We start from the raw sequence: 26023 nt of genomic DNA on the forward strand, positions 1-26023 counted from the left end.
ATAATACTTTTGGTACTTGATAAAAAAAGATATATCTTATATGGGAAGGGAAAAAAACGAAAAGAAAAAAAAACCTTTTCCCGACCGACCGACCCAACTTCTGAAAGTGATCTGTGGACATCAAACAATTTAATTTTTTTTTGGCATGAGTTTACAGAACTTCTTTTGGGGGCTCTTCATGTTTGCATGTTTTAAAAGTGCTCGATAGTAGGCCCTAAGCATATATATGCTAACTATCGAGTAGTAAGGGGCTCACCATTTGATTTCCATTTGGGCATATAGGGGTAACAAAAAAATTCCTCACCCAACTCTGCAATAAAGATATGCCATATTAACCTTTCTACATTTAGACCTGTTTTCACATTCTTTGAAGAAATCATCGGATCTTCGGTGTACGGCCTACATGTATGTGACGTTGGTCAGTTTCCCAGTTTCCCGCCCAGTTTCCGTTACCGGCGCGGCGTTAACGATAATTCCTCACGAATCTCTCCGGATTTCGTGAAACATTATGTCTGTGCCTACATTTCTGGTTTCCGAAATTCGCCCACGATTCGCTCGACGCGTCTCGACAAGAATCGTGTTTCGTCCGGTGACAGAATCCTGTATACGTCTATGAAATTGACGACGAACTTGAGGTTGCTGACATCTTGCCATGTTTAGTCTATGTTTACACTGACATCAATAGGGACCTTGGCGGCGAGTTTGTCATAGAAGTCCTAGTCTTGTGTTTTGTGGACGGTTTCCGATTGCCTAGGAGTCCTCCAGGTCCAGGTTCCGGTCCTAATATTTTATTCACCGGGTCTTTGTCCTTATTTTGTGTTTATCTGGACTTATTTTGGTTAAAATAGCCTGGTCTGTACACCCACGGAATTGAGAGGTCAATATGAGTTTAAAGTCCTGGTGTTACTTAGTAAAACTCCTCCATTTCCGAAAAAAAACACCGAAAATCGTGACAAAAATTCCGAAGTGCGAAAAGTCAAGGTTGATATGTTTTATGTGAGTCTATCTGAACTATATATATATATAATACCATGCAATGGTTTGCCCTGCCATCCACACAAACTAACAGAGTTCCAATATGCGGTCATAAACCTGTCATACTCATGGCTCACGTGTTAATGTTGTTGTTTGCCGTATCATGAGGTCTTAAACCTCTGCATCCATTCACATTTTGGTTGTACATTACCTTTAGAAATATTTGTCAAGAAGAAGGAGAAAACAAAACCACTGTAGTGCCTAAGTAGGCCTACAACTCATTTATAATATCAGCTGCAGCTATAGGCATCACAACATAATTATTGATCACTATACTATTAAAATAGCCATAGCCTAATACTTAAACGGAACATCGGTACGTTGACGATCCATGTGGTTCTGGCCTGTTGCCCATGCATGTATGGGCCACAGATTGTAGACCGTGCCGTGCCTAGAGCGAAATAACTTTAGAAACATGTTTTATCTATTTTGTAAGAAAGGTCACAAACATTGAAAATGAAAGAAACTAAAAGCATGAAATCAAACAAAGACTGTCACATCTACATTTTCTTATAAACGCTAAAAGAGCTTCTTAATTTGCAAACTATATTTTTTGCCACTATAGGCCTATATCTTTATTTCTTTTTATTACAGTATATTTTCATAATGTTTGCATCTTCAAAGAGGATGCTATAAAATATTCGGATATGAGACGTCAACTAGATATCAATCAAAGAAATATTTCAAGTATTCTCACGTGCCAGTCACATGTACATAACTTGGACATAAAGTTTGGGTTTAGGGTTTCCCGCTCGCTGAAGATGCCTGCCAGATCACGGGTGCCAGGTATACTTCATAAACAAAGATCATGCACACAGGACCCTCGATAAAGACTAATATTTTAACAGTTTGTTTGTTTGTCTACAAATGCAGGTAACAAACTTGGAGAAAATTCAAGAGGCCATACAAGTTACTTTACAACAATTTTAGGCCATATTTTGGGAACGCCTGGCAAAAAGAATGTTGGGCCTCATGCCTCTGTCGTCGAATTATGATTTTGTTATACACTGTATAGCTGGCTAAAAGGCCCGGGCTAATTTTAAAACTCAATTAATAATGTTACTAATTTCTGACTGTTATTGCAATACAGTGTACCTTAATCATGTTCGTGTATTATTGATTAATAGGCAAATAGTTTGCAAATTGTTCCGGACAAATTGTATTGGTATTTGCAATTATTTTTAACCTTTTGTTGAAGTTGTATTATTGTAACTCGTGATATTGCCGATTGTTTTGGATGGTTGCTCTTGGCACAAACTGGATGTTTGCCGATTTGGAGCCTAGCCAATACTAGCAATACAAACCAGACGGCGAATCGGTGATGAATGTATTCAATAACTGAACCAAAAATATCAATATTTTATTACTGAGTGCATGATAAAGTAAAACATGTGCAATATTAATTATATTATTGTTGACATTTACAATGCATTAAAATATAGTGTGATCACACAACGCGACTTGATTGAACGAGATGGAAATGGATGCATAATTTTGTCAACCACTTTCTGCTCTCTTGATCGTTCATTCATAAAATTGACTACGCCTGTGTTTACTATACGCTTGGCATCATGCCAATGTTTACTATACTCATATGTCACGTGTTTGAAATGTTATTCATGTACAATTAAAAGTTGTAACTTGTTACAACGTTTTTATAGTAAATGGAATTTACATTAAATTTATGTTCATGGGTTTACTTGTTGTTTTCTGTACGTATAATTGCTTAAAGTCAATAGTTATCTTTCAAAACTTAATTAAGGAAGTTTGTGCGAGTAAATTCGCAGTAACCTCTTTTCATCCATCTGAAAACGCGGCTCTCTTTTAATATGTTTATTTACATGAATGCAACAAGATAAGACTTCAAGGCGGCGTTGACTCGGAAGCTTCGGGAAATGATGAAGAAAGAACGGGAATGCTGTAATATTTTATACAAATATTTGGCCATAATATTTAGCCTATTTCCGCCTTGTTAATGCTACTTTGTAACACTGCACCTTTAACTGAGCCGACACCGACATACTTTGCTAATTGTTATCGTATTAATTAATACTGATGCCATTTAAGAGGCTAGATTGACCGGACCTTGCGCAACCACAGACACCCTATAACGTTGTATTGTGTCAAAGCAAAAATGCTTTTATCGACGAAAGTGTGGATTTAATTTGCCTTATGACGTCAATGTTGTTATAATTTGTTAATTGAATGGCCGGTTTCATCATTCTATACTTAGGGACGCACCATTTAATTTCCAGGGGGGAGGGGGCTGGAAATTCGGGTGGGACAATTTTTTTAAGAAAGAAAAAAAGCGGGGATTTTTGCTGCCAAAGGCGCCGATTTTTTTTTTTACACTAGGCATTTATATTTGGTGTTATTTTTTGAAAATTTTCATGCATATTGAATACACAGTTAGGTGGGAAAGTTGTTTTTTTAAATGTTTTTTTTCGGCTCTTGCAGTGGGTGACGTTTTTTTTATCTTCAAAGACTTCCAGCCCACCCCTGGAAGTCAAATGGTGCGATACACGACTTCTGACATGTGCTACGTGCTTTACAGTTACGAATATCACAATATTAGCAGCCATTATTAGTGTGATCTTGGTATTCATTTGATCTTAAGCATGTTAAGAGCCATTTCGTGATTTTAATGAAGGGCGGGCGACAATAGAAATGATTGAATCAATATGGGCATGAAATTAATTTTTAGTTTGATGAAGGTACTAGATGAGACAAAATAGTTTAACTGCAAATAGTATAGTAGAGTCGTCATTAAGGCGCTGACATTTAACAACAAACATGCACACACAAAAAAGGTAAATCTCGCCCAACCTAGCTTGATTTTGACAAACAGTCCTGAGGATATTTACTGGCATTTATATCATTATAAAACAAAAATAAAATTGAAACAACATTTTTTCCGCCAGCTACAGGCTGGCCATTTGAGTCGGAGAGCCGTTTTGTGGACATCAAAAATTATAGAGTATATAGGCCTATTACAAGTACTGGTTTGAATTATTTTGCGGAACTTTTTATGGTTAAAATATCTTTAAAAAACTGCTATTCGATTTGTAAGAAAAGAAAGTATGTTTTGCCGTTTCAACGAATGGAAACGAGTGAGAATTTCGAAAGTTATGTTTGAAGGAAATAGACTTTCAAAGTTATATACCAGGCCTTCGACGAGTACGAGTAGGGTGGCAGTTTATAGCCAATTAACTAAAAACTGCAGTGTATTTCTTAATATTAATAATAAGCATGGGTAAAAGGCACTGGGTAAAAGGCAGAAAAGACAAAAAGATATACTTTTGGAGTAAGCAAAGAGTTGACAGGAAGTTGTAGGAGTTAATGTTTGATTTACTGTTTCAGTTTGCATGTTGGAGAACTGTAATGACACATGATGGATGTACGCATGGTAAGCCTGATGATCCTAAAAATGCCTTCCACACAAAATAATTACAAGACCCCATTGAAGCTGGCTTTCCCTTTGAAGGGATTTTTTTATTCAAGGCAGTTTACATTTAGCTCGCATAGCTCAGAATAACAGTCATCAATTTAATGAATGACTAGCTCCGACCTTGTCTCAATTAGGTTCAGTGTCCATTAACATTAATTGTTTTAATAAAGCACTCTTTTGTTTGCTATAATACTCGTGAAATGACGTCTGATGGTCTGAGTTCATTCAGCATGTTCAGTATACCCACCCACCCATTTTCTAAGAAATAGATGTCCAGCAAAATAGTTTTGTTATATGTGACTGGACACCACGAATCAGCCGTATTAAAGTCGGCCCGGTCAATTTTGTTTTATTTCGTGTTTAGAAAATATATACCATAAGCTTTAAAATGGTATATCAATTGACTTCAAACGATATCCAGAAGCGGGGTTATGGTTTGTTGAACTCTGTTCCTTCAACAAAATCGTACCTTTTTCGGTTCTACATGTGTCTCTTTTTCCATATTTCTGGTAATACATATCAAACAGTCATAATTGGCGGTCATTTCAAATCATCCCCAAGTCAGCGAGGTTCAGGAATGTCCTCTCATTGTTAATAATATACAATGCTTTGTTATCCACCACTTGAACAGGATTTAGCCAAAGCAAACAAAGACAAGAACTATTTAAGGATTCTAAAGAAATAGGTAGAAGTTTATTTAATATCCTCTTCAGCAATAGGATTATTGATTGGTTTAAATCAGTCTCTTGCACTCGGAAGATTTCTAGCTATAAACCCCTTGACCATGATATCCTTAACCCTAAAGGCCTAAACCCTAAACCCTATCCATATTACGTAACCCGAACATACGACCATATAATAAATTTATGATAGGAACCAATTTGGTGTATGGTACTAGTACATTGTATTTTTTTTATAGTACCGTGGTAAATTGCAATTAGGTGTGCCCATTGTTTTTATTATTATCTCTCAAAATGCAACTTGATCTATACTATGGAACAAAATATGATCAAAATAGTTTCAATTGCAGTATTTGATATTCAGATTTCTGAAAGAAACACAAACTTGTCAAGTTTTGAATTTTGTTTGTACCATGCATCATTACCAAATTACATCACATTCTTACGCAGAAATGATACACAGTGCATAATGATCTCACTTGATGCCTAATTTATACCATTTTGAAGGCCTATGTTTATACAAGGCACATACCTTTTTGACTGACCCGCTCTGTCAAAATTTGAAACATTTCCGCAAAAAAACGGAAAATGCTGGGAGGTCAGCAAATTGTTTCTCTTTGTTTTTGCAGATTGTGTTTTTTTTGGGGGGGGGGATAAAATAACACATTTATACCTTTAAACATGTTAAAAGTTACAAATCGTGGACTTCGCAATAGTTTCAAATACATGTACGGTATTTGCAACTGGTCGGTGAAATGGTGACGTTAAAAGGTCAGCCCTGCCTGCAGCTCTTCATTCAAGTGGTATGACTTACTCAGGATCAACCTGTCCACTGCATCTGCTTGACAATCTTGACATTGATCTACCAACCTTACCAACGTCAATTAAGACAAATTAAACCCGTTAGAAATAGATAAGAGATAAAACAATCTACTTAACCAACCTGTTGACGCAATATCCTCTCAATTTATACCGTGAAGATGAAAATCTAACACTATTGTGTCATCGAGGAGCTATAGGGTTGACCTGTACTTTAGTTACCCACAGTTGACCCTTTCTTTTTAAGGTTGATTAACATAATAATCAATTATCAGAATTTTTACATGAACTGCATTGACTTTGAAAATGTTTGCCGAACAAATGCTTCGCTGAGATATGACAAAATTAGTGGAAATCATATGCGCCTGAGGCCTGAGTTTAGCGCCTCTTCTAGACGCCCATGATTTTCATTTCTTGACAGACTTGCTTTCGACTCATTTTTGGTAAAACACTACACGAAACTGTACATGGGCCCTCCCGTCCACCTCACCTCAAAAGAAGATGAGTTCTTTTCCATGGAGTGCATGTTCTTGTGAATCGACTAACTACGAGTTTGAATAAAGGAAAAGGGAAATCGAGGTTCTGAGTTCAACCATCTCTAAATTTCACCACCTGGTTGCACTTTCAAACTTTAAAATTAGTGCATTGGGGACAAGTAAGATATGTATATTATAGGGGCAATGACTACAATACTGCACTGGAAATTTTATTTCAGCACAGACAACAGTTGTGGAGTTACAGTCAAAAATGAGGGAAAACCAATATTTGATCAATAAATCAATAACTACTTGCTTTGAGTTGCTGAATTTTCAGTGCAGTAGTTGTAGTCCTTGCCCCTAAATATACATATCTTACTCGTCACCAATGTTCTTTAATTGTTGAGAAAAATGCAAAAATAGGCACAAAATTGGCCAGGGGTGTAGTACCCCTTAAGTAAAGAGTTTCTAAGAGCATTTAGTTGGTAGAATTTAGAGATGGTTGCACCCGGAACCTCCGATTGTAATTGGAAATGTCTGTATTGACCGTCTATGCAGGAAGGGTAGGATAAAGGGTAGTACTTCATAATGATATCTGTACTTTGATCAATATTGGGTTATACCTTATAATCCTCGTATTGATTTTGACAATGTGGTAGTCTTTGACAATTACATTATAAACATCAAATTTTTGTTTACAATACATCAATTTAAAAATGTAGATAGTACCCTATTTGTTTGCTAAAATATTTTTCATTTCGGTAAATTTTGTAAACACCATCAGGTTAGAAATGTAGTAAAATAAGTCTATTTAGACAGAGAAAAAAAGCGATAAATTATACAAATTTCACACCAGGAAAGTGGGTTTACTTCACGAACTTTCTTTTTGAACTGTTGAACTTGTACTTCAATTAAATTTAACTTCTGAAAAGTTGCTAGCGCAACCAAACTGTTTTAATAAACTGTTACCACTGTCATTTCGGTTGCTGGGCGTTTTAACATGTTGCAATTGATCATGCTGTCAAGATTCTTTTATCCAAGAATGTTGATTTTATTCCCTGTATAACCCACGCAAGCTACAAATATTTTGATGGATAATAATAATCCAATCTACAGTCATAGAAAGGTGATGATAATAGACATAGATTAGATTGATATAATTAACCTCTAATCATTCAATTTCAAGTGTTTGATAACACGCAAAGCATACATTCAGGGTGCCAGAAAGCTCCTCCGGTGTGGCACGTACATGCACAATAAGCCCACTTAGTGTTTGGTTTGAAATAATTATGAGAACATTATTGTTAAAATTAATATGATTTATTTTAATGACCAAATTAGATGCACGCTTTCTGGCTTGAATGAACTAAATAATGTTTACATGGATTGTGTATTTGAACGGCTTATGTAAGCATTTAACACGTGACTCATTGCCAATATTGTGAATACCGGCGTTCTCCGCCCACGTGGGTTTGTTATTATTTACATCAAGAAAAAGGGAATCCCGAACAACTACGTCATTTTGGCACCTGCGCAGTGCACTATGCTTTGGGGGAGTTCCCTGAAAATTCAAAATGGTGGTCTTGAAGGGAGTTCCGTCGATTTTATCCCCTGATTTACTCCATGTTCTCGCTTGCATGGGACATGGAGACGAAATTAAGTTAATGATATCCATTATTATAATGTCATCACAAGACTTGCAGTGGTTTTATCGAAGAGGTGTATTGATCTTGCGTGTTAGGATGCTTTGAACGTTTGCCCTAAAACGTGAAAAATGAAGTTGTCGAACATGTCGAATTTGACACTGACAGTATTTTATTGCATTCTCTTGGTCAGGGCCACGTCATATCCATTCATGCATTGGCACAATAGTGTGATAGCTTGTGATACACTCCAGAGTTCAGTGAATGCCAATGTTGTTTTCACTCCAGTATTGTCAGTCGTTGTTCGAAAATTTCTAACTTTCGTATGAACACAGGCATGAGAATTTTCAGTTTTTTTTATAGTCAAAATTTCCGCAACTTTATTTAATTTCAGCCTGTTTTTGGTACTTTTTGCCCAATTTCACGTGCATTTTCAGTTTTTTTTAGGAAAGTGCAGTCTCATGCCTGTGAACAACCGATAGCTTGTGATACAAAAGTTGGAACATTGAAGGATTTGCGCTCATGTAACGTACCTTGTTTGGTACATGTACACGGTTGTCATACAGGTCCCAATATCATGCATATGAATAAAAACTTCTTCCTCAAGTTAATTATTGTCTCAAAAATATGAGGATATTATTCTTGACATATTAGTGACACCATGTGCTATATTCCTTCATCAATTCATCATGACTTTACTCACGAAAAACATCATTTTGTGCCAATTTTTCTCGAGTGATCGCCAGACATCGCACAGTCCCCATTGTAAATAGGTGATAAACACGTGTAGTGCTGGGCTCACATGTTCAAGAACCGGAAGGGTATCAACATCAGTTTGCAATGACAAGTCAACCTAAAGTTGCAAATCGGGAGATGGATTGATTTGCCCAGCACTGGATTTTCTCAAATCTTTAATCACCAACGCAGTTGGCAGTTGTCAAAACATCTTTGATCAAGCAAGGTTGCAGAATTAAACAGACTCATAATATGATCGGAATTTGTACTTCAGCGCCTGTGTTTCCGGTTAAAAGTAAGCAAACACTTCAGCTAAGATACATATATGTTAGCCAAGCTAAATTGAAGCCAAACTGGACAGTCTGCGTTTTAAAACTGAAGACGTTATGATGACTGACCGTGTTATACTAGCAATCTCTATCTTCTATCCACACATTAACTATTGTGTCGTGCGTGGATAGTAGATAGATTTCATAATCAAGTCAGTCGGTTTTATGCCGGATGTCTGACCGACAGAATACTTTATGTATGCCAGGTGAATTCAAATTTGCCATCAAACTGCATCATTTTATTATCAAATTAAAGCCCTTGAGTAAAGAAAGCCAATACTGAAAACCTTTTTGTCATAGCACTTTCCGTAGCAAAGTTACATCTAGTCAAAGATTGACTTTCATCAAAAAGATTCAGCTAGCAAAATTATAAAAAAAGCATTTCGGGGTGTTTCTAGATCTTAGTCTCATGACGATAGCAGCTTTTTTTAATGGAACTGCTATCAAAATCCTCTGAAATTCCATGTATGTCTCTCTCATCACCAAAAAAATCATATATTTGGGTCAAGTGAAGTATAGACAACATATTTATGTAGGTTTCCTTGAGCAAGCGGTTCTTTTAAATTTCAATGTAAATTTGTATTGCCGGTTTAGGCCATTTTGGCTGACTAGCAAATGTGTTAACTGACGTTTCCCTCTCATACCAATATATGTACTTTAGTTCGCAGTGGCAAACTTTAAAAAAAAACCGGGCAAATGAGACGTGTCATATATCGGTATGATACTTTCATTATTGTCCGCTTTCAAGGAATCATGGACTACCGACGGTATAAGGCCGGAACGGAGCTATGACGTCATGCCAGTGAAAACAAGTAATGTGCAGCCGCAGATCAATCAAATTTAGGTCACTGGACCGTGCGATGCCCACTGCGCATCGCAAGCATTACACCTTGCGCGGAGTGTGTGCTTGGAATATTTTGTTTTTGTGCTGCACGTTGCCAGGGAAATTTGCTAAAAATAACTCAAGCCGCTCTCTTCTATATAGTAATACACAGAGTGAGTGCAATCCAATTTCGATTAGAGTTTGCACTAAATAATACATCATGACATGGCTCCTTAGGCTTAGACCGGTCCACATGCGTGTGTTTTTTTCCCATCGATTATAATTGTGTCATAACCGTATTATGAAATTGTATCGTGTGTCCGCTCAATGTTGTCAGCATACTGCAATCATGTCATCATTTGTGAATGATGAAAATTTCCATCATGGCCCTGAATTTGGGACAAGTTTGAGGCACAGCTGGGTTTGAGGAAGACTGGCTTGGAAGATTTCATTGTTTTACATATCATTTTAAACCTTTGTTATTGTTGAAGGTGAAAGTAACCATCAAGATTACCAGTGCAGTGGCGTACTTATTGGTGTAGTGTTGTTTACAGTCATGAAAAACAACAACAACAGTATGTTATGTATTCAACCAAACTTTAATACCAGCTGACAGGGGGATTGCCTCGGAGTGACAAATATTTGCTATTTGGGCCCCTGCACCTCCATGCATTTAACCAAAACAACATTGAATTGTCCATTATTCAAAAAACTTGATTTAAAATCGGGATTTTAATTGCAAATCACGATTTAAATCAACATGGCACTATTGTACTAGTAGGCACTGGAATGAAATAGCAATTTTTCTTCGTTTTACCTCATTTGTTTGGCATAAAATTAAAAGGGGATAATGTGATCAGTGAAACCTAAAATTGAATGGAATCTATTCTTTATGCAAATCACACATCTGCTTTATAACATGAAAGTTGGAACATGTCACTATTCATAATATTTAGTTCAACAATGCTTGATCAATATGATATGATTCTAAAAATATCAGTGCTTAGTTCTGCTAGCTTATGTTATAAAATATGATGTGATTCTAAAAATAATCAGTGCTTAGTTCTGCTAGCTGTTATAACATTGATCCATGATTGTCAATTGGGCATTTAAAGATACGAGTTCCCTGAATTTGGGAAGTTTGAGGCACAGCTGGTTTTGAGGTAAGACTGGCTTGGAAGGTTTCATTGTTTTACATATCATTTTAAACCTTTGTTATTGTTGAAGGTGAAAGTAACCATCAAGATTACCAGTGCAGTGGCATACTTATTGGTGTAGTGTTGTTTACAGTCATGAAAAACAACAACAACAGTATGTTATGTATTCAACCAAACTTATCAGCTGACAGGGGGATTGCCTCGGAGTGACAAACATTTACTATTTGGGCCCCTGCCCCTCCATGCATTTAACCAAAACAACATTGAATTGTCCATTTATTCAAAAAACTTCATTTAAAATCAGTGATTTTTTGAAGAATAAATCATGTGGTTTTAATTGCAAATTGTGATTTAAATCAACATGTCACTATTGTAGGCACTGGAATGATATTGCAGTTTTTCTTGTTTTACTTAATTTGTTTGGTATAGAATTAAAAGGGGACAATGTGATCAGTGAAAACTAAAATTTAATGGGAATCTATTCTAAATGCAAATCACACCACTCCTTTCTAGGGTCTATGATCACACATAATTGCTTTTTATAACATGAAAGTTGGAACATGTCACTATCATAATATTTAGTTCAACAATGCTTGATCAATATGATATGATTCTAAAAATATCAGTGCTTAGTTCTGCTAGCTGTTATAACATTGATCCATGATTGTCAATTGGGCATTAAATATGAGTTCCCTGAATTTGGGACAAGTTTGAGGCACAGTTGGGTTTGAGGTAAGACTGGCTTGGAAGATTTCATTGTTTTACATATCATTTTAAACCTTTGTTATTGTTGAAGGTGAAAGTAACCATCAAGATTACCAGTGCAGTGACATACTTATTGGTGTAGTGTTGTTTACAGTCATGAAAAACAACAACAACAGTATGTTATGTATTCAACCAAACTTATTAGCTGACAGGGGGATTGCCTCTGAGTGATAAATATTTGCTATTTGGGCCCCTGCCCTCCATGCATTATTTACTCAAAACAACATGGGATTGTCCATTATTCAAAAACCTTGATTTAAAATCAGTGATTTTTTTAAAAAAAAAATCATTTGATTTTAATCGCAAATTGCGATTTTATCAACATGGTTTAATGATTTAAATCAATAATCAAGCAACCTTGCACAGCTCTTTGTGTGTATTATATTATAACCCGTGTGTTGGAGACAACAAAAGCCATGTAATTGAGAAATTTATCCCAGTTAGAGGGAAATGTACTGATACAGATTTGACATAAAATTTTATTCCTTTGCATCCTGAAAATATTTTTAGAGGGGGCATTTTGCCCTCCTGCTGAGGCTGCTGGCACTGCATGGTTACTCCCTGAGTTTGGGGACACCAGAGAGTGTTTTGTACCCCCTTTGCCCTGCATTGGGAGTCATCTATAATGGGTTATTACAGTAGAAATCTACACTACCCCTGTGGAAGATTTTGGAAATATTTTCTATGGGGGCATATGTTTTTCAAATGTAATTAGGCAGAGTTAATCATTTTGAAACCCATACTCCCCCTGTATTATGGCTTTACCTAAATCTTCCACAACTGGAGTGAGTTTTTCAAATGGAAGTTACTCAATTGTCTATTCTATTCAAAACTTATACTCCATCTGTGGAAGACTTTTAGCTAAATCTTCCACAGGGGTGGTGTGGATTTTAAATGGAATAGCGCAGGGGCGTAACCAGACCTGACCTTCCGGGGGGGCTAGATTGTAAAATTTCCCAATTTCTGAAAAAAAAATTGTAGTATTTATGTGCGAGCGGCTTGCCGCGAAGCATTAAACTGGTGGGGTCCAGGGGCTCCTGGTTTTTGGCATATTAGAAGCTAAAAAATCAGTGTTTCAGAGAACAAATTTCACAATGAAAGTAGTAGGACCCTATAGATCTTCTTGCCTCTTTCTTTCCCTTTTCTCTTCCCCCTTCCCTTTTCTCTTCTACCTTCCTTTTTTTCTTCCTTCTTTTTTCTTTTCTTCTTTCCCCTTTTTCTTCCCTCTTTTTTCTCTTCTTTCCCCTTTCTCTTCCCTCTTTTTCTCTCCTTCTCCCCTTTTCCCCTTCCCAATTTTTTGCTCTTCTTCCCAGTTTTTTTGTGCCCGGGGGGGGGGGCAGCTTTCCCCCGGCCACCCCACTGGTTACGCCACTGGAATAGCGCAATGTAAGGTGAGAACAGAAATGTCGTGCTAGAATGATGTGTGTACTATATGTGGTATGCTGGCTACCCAGCCTACGCTGTCAGTCTTGCAGGTAAACATCTTACCATTCATCACATGTTCATATCATCCACTTGTGTTGCACTACATTCTTGCAAAGGACATACAAACCCCAGCATAACTTAGCAAGCCCTCATCCTCTAATCAAGAGATTGAAGGAAAGAAGCAAACACATAATATTATATAGGCCATGTGTAGCCTGGGCCCAGCTTTAAAATAACCTGGCACCCAGGAGCCATTTACCCAATGGTCATAACATTTTGGCTTCCGGTCCTCACCAAAATCATATGAACCAGTCTCTACATTTAAAAAAAAATAGAGCATGGTGTAGTTAAAGCAGGTTTTGTATTTAATGTGTACAATTTAAATTTAAATGACTCTTAGGTCTTTGAAAATGGCTCCTGGTTCACTTGATAATCACAGGAGCAGGAGCTGCTTTTTCCAAATGTGTGGCCCCTGGTGCCCTGGTCCAGATCTGCTTATTTTGAGGCTTGGTCACTGTGCCATGGGTAGCCTGAAGTGTGCCCAAGCTAAGATATAGGCTGATTTGTATTGTCAAGGTGTATGGATACCTGAAATACTTATTTACACACTTTATCACACCTGAAACTCATCTCAAATGAGGCAGCCTAACTATATAGGAGAACCTCGGTTACCAAAGGAACTAAAATTGACCAAATTTCTTTAAAACCATTGTTTAGGCTTAACACCAAAACCAAATTCTCATTGCATTTGTCAGCTGTTTGATGTGCATGTACCATTTTCACTCTAATTAGTCTCCATCTTCCCTTCAGTATATTTTTCTTTTGTCATGAATTACAGCAGTATTTTGTCGTGGAAATTGATCAGTTTGGCTTTCATAACTTAGAAAAATAATCAAATGACCTGTTACCTTATATACTCAGGTGCTAATTTAGTAATTACTAGGTCATCTTCAGTTATAAATGTACATCAATTATCAATGTTAATATCTAAATCTAATGAAGCTTATGTTCTCTATTAAAATATTGCTTATAAATTATTGATTAATTCAGTAAACCCAGTATTTAATTGACCTCATTATTACAAACAATTTAGCGGTTGAACTTGATCAGACAGGTGTGCCCATATACGTAAGTGATATAAGCCAAAGATTGTAGTGATTGATTATTTGAACCCACTACTAATTCAGAGGTATTAAGACAGTATGCTAAACCTGCCCCCTGAAAAAACCACAAAATCTATTATAGGGGTCAGTGACTTGTAACTGATTTAATAGGAATGGGTTAATAATAAATGATAATTTACAGTAAGGAGGGGTAAGTACAACCCTAGTGGAATTGTTGTGAGATCAATCCTGCCCACCACCAAAATTGTGTGACTTTGTAAGAGGTATTGATTGATTTGATTCTGAAAACAAATGTTGATATTACTTTTTTCCCCCGATGTAAGCATATTTTCCCAACTCGAAGCAACAATGGACATCACAAACTAAGATTCCTGTTCCCAGTTCAACATGCAATACTCTCCAAATGTGAAAAAAAAAGCTTAATTTTGTTGCATGGTTCATGTTGCACCGCTTACCTATATGCTCTATTGTTGGAGAATGGTAATTCAGTGGCTAAAGAAGGAGTGTAGGGTAGCTCCCTCAATTACCCCCTCAAATTGGCAAAATCATACAAAATCAGCCCATTTTGAGCTTATTTTGGCCAATTGTAGTCTCTTCCCCCTTCCCCCCTAAAAAGACAACTTTTCAAATTTTGCATTCATTGGAAGTTTTAAATTTCTTTTCGGGATTATTGGGGGTGGGAAGCAGGAACTTTCCGCCCTTTTACCTTATGCTCGCTGTACCTTGAGACTCGGCCGTACCTTACATGCTCACATACATGAGTCTCAAGTCATTTACATGTTGCCAGAGATACATATAAGCAGAGCAGCTGGACCAGCTAATGATTTAAACCTGTAAAGTCAGAAAATCTCTAAAATCTATATTATTATTGATAGAAATAAATCTGATCAATACATATAGCACATTCCTCAGGACAAAGGTATCTTTGTAGGCCTAAGTAACCAGATTAATATTAGTGTCTATGGTCACTTTGCTTGCCAGTTGCCATTATGTTTGACAGGGAGTGCTATATATATGCTGTCTGCACTTTTGAAAAGTTTCTGAACCGGTGGTAGGCCTATTTATCATGTGGATGGAACTTCAGGGAGATGATGTTCATGTCAGATCAGCAGAAGCTAATGAAAGTTGATTCCAGGTATCCTGTCACCCGCCCGCATCATTTTGTCAGAGATGAAAATGATCAAATATTTAAATTCTACAAATATCAGATGTCCCCTGCTAGCAAATTTGTACCATGCATTGGTAAATTTCTAACATTTTTGCCAAAATGAGGCAAATTTTGGACTATTTTATCTGAAAAGTTTGAGAAAAGTGTGAAAAATGGACAAATGCCCCCATCCATATATCAAAATACTAAAGAAAGAATTTTTTTGCTCTGGGTGGGATTCGAACCCTAGACCCCTCGCATGCGATTCGTCATCACACCACGTGGGATGCATGCACTGAACAGCGCATGATATGTTGTATTTTGCAGTACCTGGGCATGTTAGGGTTAAAGCTTTTTTGAAGGGTCACTTTTCATAAATCCCCCCCTGGAAAAAGGTCCACTTTTTCAAAATTCCCCCACAAAAAAAATTCCTATGCCTGGTCACACACATGGTTAAACTATATTGGAGGATGCAACCCTGGATGGATGGGCCTTTAATGTGCATGATACTATAGCTGTTAAAAGATGATAGGCTATGAAAAGCATCTAGCTTGTCTACGGGAAACTACTTGACAACCAGCTATTTAACCTAGTAAATATAGGGAGGGTTAATCTATATATACATGGGCATCGTTTTGGTGAGTTATTATAAAGGGAGTTTAATAAAAAGAGAGTTATTGATGAGTTTTTTTTAATAAGCAAGTTTGTGGCAGACAAAATGAAATATCAGAAATATCAACAAAATATGAAGAACACTGAATGGTTTAGATTGTGTCCTCTATTGGATTTGCACAGAGTCCCATATGCCTGGGCATAACAAATTAAGATGTGTGTCCCTTGACAATAAAATGCAGTATATTTAAGCGGTTGACTTCATGATTCCAGAATAATTTTTGTTGATTTAAATTTAAAAAAATATTCTGTTGTGCCCAATGAAATGCAGCTTAATCCCAAATAGTTAGTTTTAACTGGCAATGAATGTCAAAGTTTAATATTTGGTCAATTTCTGGAAATCAAGGCCAAAAACATGCAATTTAAGTTTTTATGATGTAACAATTTCAAGTTATACATTCTAATTTTTGGAAAACACATTTTCTAATCTTATTTATGATCAGTTATCAAAATTAACATGAAATATTAAAATAATGAGATAACTCTTGGCCTATACTCAAACTCTTGAGTGCTTAAATTTGTGACTGCAATGGTAAGAAAACATGCAAAATTGCATGTTTTTGTCCCATTTTCCCCTTCAATTGGAAAATAATGAAATTTGCAAATTAGTACTAATCAAAGGACTAGGATTTACCTGTTTGATTCAGCAAAACAGGATAATATTTTATCGAATAATTTTATATCAAATAGTGCAGTATTTTACTGGAATCGCCGAATTGGGAGTAGCTTAGTCATTGTTTTGTAGGGATTAGTTACTTCATTAGTAAATACTCAAAGAAAAAAATTCAAAGGAAAAAAAGATGTGTGGGGAATAGTGTAGTTTATGATTGACAGATCTCGGAACATCTCTTTACATTTAGTTTGAACTACAAATTTATGAAACTCCCAACACTTGTCCACATTATGCCTTGACTGTTTCACGCTGGAAACATTTGTCATACCACAGATGAATCCATATGTCTCTTCAAATTATTAAATGTTTCAAAATGTGAAATTGAGCTTCATTTAACAAAATGAATTGAGATCTATAATGATGGGGCATTCAGTGTTTTATGCCACATGGAAAAATAGTACATTTTAAAACGTCAATATTGTGGTTTTAACAGTTACCTAATTATTCAACTTTGGGGAAAAGTGAATGACAAAACTATGTGACTGGCTAGATGCACTTTCCATGAGGCATACTTTTTGGACAGTAATTTTAAGGGATGGGGTATGAACGTTTGGACAGTATTTATTGTGGGACATTAGAGCACATCAGACATATCGAATTGCATTCTGAATCGAAGAATGTCCTTCTGATATCAAATAATTTTGATTTTTGAAATTATGCAATGTAATACACATTTTATGGCAAATCATTAAAATTGATATTTTGATATTTAACAGTACTCGAAATAAACTTTATTAATCTGATGATATGTACTTAACGTGTATGTAGGTGGGATGAAAAGCCGACGATCAATTGAAAATTTTGACCTTTCGTATTGAAGATATGGATTTTTTTCCCAAAACACCAAAAAAAATTAGGTCTTTTTGGGAAAAAATCCATATCTTCAATATGAAAGGTCAAAATTTTCAATTGATCGTCGGCTTTTCCTCCCAGCTACATACACTTTAAGAATGTATCATTAGATTTATAAAATTTACTTGAGGACTGTTATATATCAAAATTTGAAAAATATCAAATTTTATAATTTGTCATAAAATTTGTATTACATCGTGATTTTCAAAAATGAAAATTATTTGATATCAGAAAGACATGCTTCAGTATTCAGAATGCAATTCGATCGTCTGAGGTGCTCTCATGTTCCATAAAAAATACTATCGAAATGCTCAAAACGCTCATTTCAAATCCCTCAAGTGTCATGTTCAGGTCAGGTTTTGAACCATCATTTATATAGTGCATCTATTTGGGAAGTAAAGCAACTTGGCCTTACAATCCTACCTACATGCAATTTACATTAGTTCTATACTATAGTTGCTGAAAATTCTTTTCTTTCTTCTTTTGCACGTTGCCCACAAGTGTCATCTTCAGTTCAAATATTTCTGTTAAGACTCCTAAGCCAAATATTTTCATGATATGAAAATATTCATATTTGGGAAAGAAACTTTCCCCCTAGTTTGCTGTGTGAAATTTTGGTGAAGTTTATATAAATTATTATTGAATTACCTATTGCAAAATAAAATATTGCATATTTGCATGCAAGATTGCATGATTGCACATCATTCATGAAAGCGGAAATGTCAAGATACGCAAACATTGGTACATTACAGTAGAACCTACCTTGCCAAGGTGTCCTGATCAGTGGCTTCTGTGCAATGCCAGGTATGATAATGATTACTGTCAGTCATTTCCTTTCCAACCCCGCACAAGGTTTACTCCTAAACAAGGCGGTGTCTGGGCTGCTAGGGGGGCTGGCAAAAGACCAGGCCCACTCCAGACCGGAGTTTTGAAAATTAGCTTGAAGCTGCAAGTTCTGTCTCCAGAGTGTGCGGAGAGAAGATGAGAAGAAACCACATTTCCATTTCTATCCTGCTGCACGCTGGCTTCAGCCAATACAGGGATATTGCTATAGCATTCCTATGTGTATGGGAGTGTCTATATTAATATCTTCCATTTTGGCCCGGCATTTTGGTTTTGTTTTCTTTTTTGTTGATACTTGATCGCAGTGGCGTAGCTAGGGGTTGTGACTTTTTACTTTTTTAAACCGATTTATCCTTTTGTGACGAAATTTGGTGAGAGTAAATATCAATGTGTTTGACCAATTTTGAAGGTTATTTAAGGTCATCAGGGTCATCTGAGGTCAGACAATTCAAGATTGTTTCAAGGCCATTTCATACAAAATATGAAGTAAAGATAATATTTTTATTTTTATCATCCACATGAATACATGATCTTAGCAAGTGGCTCCAGGTCCAGGGACTTCCAAATCTGTGAATGAAAAAAAAATTGGATCGTATCTGATCCTTGCTATTGGGTTATCTGTCACATACACAAGACCCAGGTTGCAACAAATTTAGGGATTTCCCCTTAATACACCCATGGATAATATAATTTTTGTATTTAAAAGATCAATCAAAATATTAGATTAAGGAGAAAAATCTCTGTGAATTTGTGATTTGAATATTTATGTGGGAGCAGGTATGCTGTTTTTTGAAAAGAATTTTAAGTGATTGGAATTTCATTTTGTAAAATCAAAAACATGTTATCTGCTATACGCCTACTGAAGTTACATGTACTTTGGCATGAATTCATCAAATAGTTCAGCAAGTTTTGATTCCTCCTACTCAAGAAACTATATTGATGTCACAACATTCCACCGTTATTTCTGTAGATCTTGTGGTTCCATAGTTTAAAGTCCCATTTTGTGATCCCAGCGAAAGCATAAAGAAATTAAATTGTGTATAAATCCCTTAAAAGTGAAGGATAAGTCGTTAAACTTGTCATTAGGTATTTCCGAAATGAAAAATACAAGGAAACAGCATTATTGATGAAATTGAAGCCCCATTGAAATGCATGTAGCTAAATTTAAATACTGTCAGTATATAAATTACAGATTCATGTAAAATGTCTTATTTTGTTCTTTACTTCATACACAGCTTTCGGCTGAACTACTAGCAAGCTATTGTTAGCACATCTATGACAATGACAAAGGTACCAAAATCTGAATTTTGATGATTTTTACGATCGTCCGGATGAGCAAATCACTGAATACATGTAGGCCTTAATGGCTGACAAAGTTTCAAATCACATGTTGGACACCTTACCTTTACAACAGCACTGATAATTAAGAAGCTAGGTAGCATGGTTAGAACACTCTTTCTTAAAAACTATAATGTATGATTTTGGTCAAATTTCATTTTGTTATTCTTTTCCAAAAATATAATATTAACAACTGTCAAGGTCGTTTTCTGATTATTTTAAGCCAAAATAATGATGTAAAATAAAAGAAAACCGGTTAACCGTGGAGCTGTGAAGAGGGATTTAGCAACAAAAAAAAAAAGGGGGCAATCGCGCCTTTGCGGTTTTATAAGAATGCTTAAATTTGACTGTAATTAAAGCACTTCAGACTCGGTCTTTCACAGGGTAGTATACCATTGGGTATTACAAATACAATCATGCAAAAAGTAGAAAAAAAATTAAGGATGTCCTCAAGGTGAGCAAATTGCACATTATGGCTTTAATGCATCTCTTTTCAGAGTATATCTAAAGTATAAGGTATTCTCAGTATTCTGGAATCACATGATGTATGTTTTCATTTCCAAAGTTGGACAAAAAACCCTGAGAGATTATTAAGCAATAGAACTTAGGTGTGTGGTCCAATTTCCACCTTGAAAGTACAATGTGGCCATTGATTTCATCTCCAATACAATTGAAGATTGTGATTGCGCAATTTGTACAGGATGTTAAGTCACAATTCAAGTCTGTGAAGCCTTCCAAATCATAGTTGTACTAGTTACCATGGTGACCATAGAAGCAAATGTATTGTGCTGTTCTGATATCAGTGTTTTCACACTCTGGAAATTGGGTGTACTAAATGGAGCATTATTTACCAAATTGGTCTCTATTTTGGCTCAAGATTCTTCAAATTAACTAGTTGTAAATTTGCAATTAATACATAATTACAGTTATAGTATACCATGGCAGTCTTGTGCACCAAATCTCATCTTCACAGGGCAAAATTGTGACATACATGGAAATCACCTTAAATCTCCAATTTTCACATTATGTTATTAAAGATTTTACATCAACAACATTTTGCATTTGAGTGACAATTTGTTTGATTTTTATATCATAATTGGAACTCTTATTTAGGACAGTGTGTTGAGCTCTTTGGTGACTTAAGGTGTTACTACACCCCCTGATCAATTTTGTGACTAATTTTGCATTTTTCTCAAAAAATAATAACACACTGGTATTGGTAATAAAAGTTATGTATATTGTAGGGCAAGGAATCCAATTACTTGACTGAAATTTCAGTGATTCAAGACAAGTGGTTCATTATGTTAAGAAATGAGGTACATTCTAGCGGTACATATCATAAATAACGTACCGCTTGTCTTGAGTCACTGAAATTCCAGTGCAGTAAGTGGATTCCTTGCCCCTATAATATGTAGGGGAGACCGGGGCAAGTCCGCCCTCGGGGTAAGTCCGCCCACCCCATGTTTCTGATCTCGTGACTGCTGGAAAAGTACAATGATGATGTAATTAGCTGGCACACGTCATAGCTAAGTACCCAAGAAAACAAGACGGTCCGACACTTCTCGCTACAGAAATTATCGTCAAAAAACGTTTTTGAGTCAAGGAAGTTTACATTTTTGAATTTAGTAATATTGTAATAATCTCAAGACCTTGCAGAGACGGTTTCCGTTCTTATATTTATTTGGAAGGTGAATGTTTTGCCCAACATATTATGCAATTAAAAGATCGACATTGTGTTTAGTACGCATAACACAATGTAAAGAAAAAAAGTAGCGTTGGGGCAAGTCCGCCCTGTATGTGAAGGGGCAAGTCCACCCTGTGTTTTTCCCAGGCGGACTCCCGGGGCGGATTCGCCCCATCGGCGTATTATGCAAAATATTGATAATAATACGTTTAAGAAGAGTAAAACTACATGCAAGCATATTTTTTAAAGTTAAGTGGTATCAGTATTACTCATACCACCGTTTATGCCCTAAAACTATAAATGCCGAAGTTGTAAATAAAGGTTTTGCTCATTTTGGACCCCTACATTTATTAGCTTACATTATACCCCTCCAATAAATTTAGTAGACTCTTTGGAAGAGAGTGAGTGCCTAATATACCCTTTACTAAACGTTTGCATTAAATTTATAATTGTTTTGCAATATTATAACCCTTTTTTTTTTATCAGGGCGAACTTACCCCACCATAGGGCGGACTTGCCCCAGCACGGGCAAGTCCGCCCTGTCATCGTGATTTTTATTTTCCCTTCTCCTGCCGTTACTGAAAGCTCAATGTCCTTACAAATGTGGTAGTATTTAGCTATAGCATACAGCTTAAAAATGTAAAAACTATAGCCTTCTAACATGAGAATTGTCCTCTCTAGGCGAGATTGAAGAAAATAGGGCGGACACGCCCCGGTCTCCCCTATATAACTTTTGTTACCAGTGTGTTATTATTTTTTGAGAAAAATGCAAAAATAGTCACAAAATTTATCAAGGGGTGTAGTACCACCTTCAGCTGATGTTATGTGTTTGGGGAGTTAAAAAAATATAGAATTCAGATTTAACAAATCAGCAACCGTCTGGTTCTAATACAGGCAAATCTTAATTCTACAGTTTGAAAAATGAAAAAATGAAATAGTATTATGTACAGTTGTACACATAGCTAAAAGTGCAATTTATGGTTGATGTTTGAGCCAACTTGGGACACCAAACTGTCAAGAAGTCGCAGAAATATTTATTTAATTACAATACGCTAATCTTGAGATTATAAATAATCCATTCATTGTTTATATTTGCAATAAATAATTATTAATTATTTTTTGGTTTCCAGATTTTACTTCATCAATTTGTTGTACACAAAGAACAGGAAACAAGAACCACTTATTTCTAATGCACCAGTGGCACCATACAGGCCAGAAATGTTTTATTGAATGAATGAATGAATGAAAGAAAGTTGGAAATTGACGCCACTTTCACCACTGTAATCTACACAAAAGTCAACCTTTGTACCTTGTTAAGCAGTGTCAAGATCCTGATCTTTGCACCACGTGCCATTCCCATTCATTCATAGATTTCTTTATTGCTCATTCATTTGAGTGGCATGCACCTTGTATTCACTTTGAATGTGAACTTGACACATATAACCTGTCATGGTGTTATAGTGGATGCAGGTTTTTGAGCAGATGCCAAATGCAGAACACATTTCACAGATTTTGCAAAGACATCCAATTAAAAAGGGCAATGTAGTAGAAGTGCTTGGTTTTGGGGGCATCTTCCCCTGTGAGAAGCTTTGGCCCTCCTGTTGGATGCAGGCTGCTCTAATATTAAAGATTTTTAGGTTTTTTTGCACTTTTTAGCCCATTAATAATAATAACATTTTAATGATAATAATGTATACTAAAACAATTGGGGGATATTGAATTATCCAATTCAGCAGATGAATTTATGTATAATTATTCAAATTTATACATTATATGCAATTTATATGTAATACATGAATAATACATGAAAAAAAAAAAATAAAAATAAAATAAAAAAAAAATAAAAATAAAAATAAAAATAAAAATAAAAATAAAAATAAAAATAAAAATAAAAATAAAAAAAATAATATAGTAATAATAAATAATGATGATGAACAGTCAAAATTATGTTGTGTGGGGTCATGTAGTATGTGTGCTACTTGAGTACACTTCTTTCTTTCCTTTAGTTTCCTTTTATTGTGTACTTGATGAACTTACTGTGCGATCTCAAATTCTCGCCCCGGTCTGTGTCCCAGCTGTGGTGTCGTCTGCTTTCAATCGTATGCTGCTAATTCTATTTGTTCAAGCAGACACCTTGGAATGTTACAACTGTTATCATTACTAACCGCAAAATTACCGGCCTAATTTCGGCATTCCAATTGGATACTCTCGAAATAATTTTTAGGATATCGTGACATGATAACATTCCTCTGAAGAGATGGTACAATTTAAATAAGCACCTGCACATCAATTATAAAGCCATCAGATGATTCAGGAACATATTAATAGTTCCAATTAATGACATCAGTACCCTGTTTTGTATTAAGGGATCTAAAATGAGCGTTTATTATGTTTCAACAGTATTTTTTGTGGGACATGAGAGCACCTCAGACGTATCGAATTGCATTCTGAATACAAAGCATGTCTTTCTGATATCAAATGATTTTCATTTTTTGAAAATCACAATATAATACAAATTTTATGAAAATTTGATATTTTTCAAATTTTTGATATAACAGTCCTCGAAGTAAATTATATAAATCTAATGATATATTCTTAAAGTGTATGTAGCAGGGAGGAAAAGCCGACGGTCAATTGAAAATTTTGACCTTTCATATTGAAGATATGGATTTTTTCCAAAAAAGACCTAATTTTTTTTGGTGTTTTGGGAAAAAAATCCATATCTTCAATCTGAAAGGTCAAAATTTTCAATTGATCGTCGGCTTTTCATCCCACCTACATACACTTTAAGTATAAATCATCAGATTTATAAAGTTTACTTCAAGTACTGTTAAATATCAAAAATATCAATTTTTAATGATTTGCCATAAAATGTGTATTAAATTGCAAATTTCAAAAAATCTAAATTATTTGATATCAGAATGACATTCTTCGTATTCAGAATGCAATTCGATATGTCTGATGTGCTCTGATGTCCCAAAATAAATACTGTCCAAACGTTCATACCCCAGCCCTTAAAGCCATATTATAACATTTGCTGAGGAGGACGCCCTCACTGAATTTTTTTTAATTCATTTTTTACGATTAAATTGTACTTTATTAAACCAATATAGCCTGCAAAAATCAAGACTCTAGGTGCTGTAGTTTTGTCAAAATCAGAGATTTTGAATAAAAGGCTGATTCAGCCCTTTATTATTACGATGGAATTGTTAGTCGAACGCATACACGATGTTCATAACACACAGTACTACGCGGGCGTCTTGCGACGGTGATATACACAACAAAGGGTCGTACCACAACATGACCGAAGGAGTGGTACGTATTGGCGACATGTGCGCTGGTAGTAAATTCAATTTTCTTTGCTTTGAAGTAGTTGTTCGGCTTAAAAATAAAAGGGATATATCTGACAGTAAAAGCTAACATTTTATGGCAAAGAAATGCGAATCTATTTTGTTTGAAAATGTTATAATATTGCTTTAAGTGTGTTCTTGATAGTTTCTAATTATAATAATGTATAATTTATACAATGGCTTGTGGATTGATGTTATAATATTTCTATAACAAATAAAAGGGGCTTACATGATTTTGACATATTTTCAAGGAAACAGATTGTTTAGATTGCTATAAGGCAAAAAGAAAGTTTTTGATTGTCCTAATCTGACCGACCCTAATCTGGAAAATCTATAAAAAGTTTTTTTATTTTGTTGGTTTTACTGTATAAACGAATATCTAATTTTGGAAATTCAAGAAAAAGTTTTTTTCAACATTTTTGTCATCGTAAAAAGTTTTTGTGGCGCCCTCTACGGAGGCGCCACAATATATATGCATGACTTTGTGAAAAGCTTCTAATTTCACTCTTGCTAGATTGACTTCATGATTGTTTTGCTAAAATTATGCCCAGCTCAGAAATAAAACCACAATTTGCTTGGATTTTATTTTATTATTGTTTTCTGATATGCACGGGATAAAATGGTGAGCGTATATTCTTTGTTTAAAATACAAAATTAGGATTTATAAAAACACCAAATAAATCCTGACCTTTGTATGAGTTCAACCAGTTTACCGTGTGCCTTAGAACCCGATAGACGGTGACATTTGACCATACACTAGGATCCACAACATGCTCATCTATCATGGGAACAGTTCTTAAACCCTAATAGGCCCTACATTTGTACATTCATCCTTTGTACACAAACTCATACTCTGCAACTTGAGGTCAAATTTTGCACTATGATTATGTAATTGAGGTTATTGGACTATGCCATTGGGATGAGACTCTTGTGGTCCATAGTGATAAGATCAATTAACGAGGCCTATTAAACTGATGGCTTTTGTTTGCTAATTACCATAGAATC

General features: G+C 35.5%; 1 protein-coding gene across 1 annotated transcript in view; it reads left to right on the forward strand.

The window, feature by feature from the left end:
* The first annotated feature begins 8010 nt into the window (after positions 1 to 8010).
* Positions 8011 to 26023, forward strand: part of LOC140148160 (fucose mutarotase-like) — a 182402-nt gene continuing 164389 nt past the window's right edge. Inside the window, exon 1 of the mRNA XM_072170022.1 lies at positions 8011 to 8116. Within this exon, the coding sequence (XP_072026123.1) occupies positions 8033 to 8116 (84 nt within the window). The 5' untranslated portion in view covers positions 8011 to 8032. The remainder of the gene's footprint in view (positions 8117 to 26023) is intronic.

Source organism: Amphiura filiformis, chromosome 3 (assembly GCF_039555335.1).
Source record: "Amphiura filiformis chromosome 3, Afil_fr2py, whole genome shotgun sequence".
NCBI lineage: Eukaryota > Metazoa > Echinodermata > Ophiuroidea > Amphilepidida > Amphiuridae > Amphiura > Amphiura filiformis.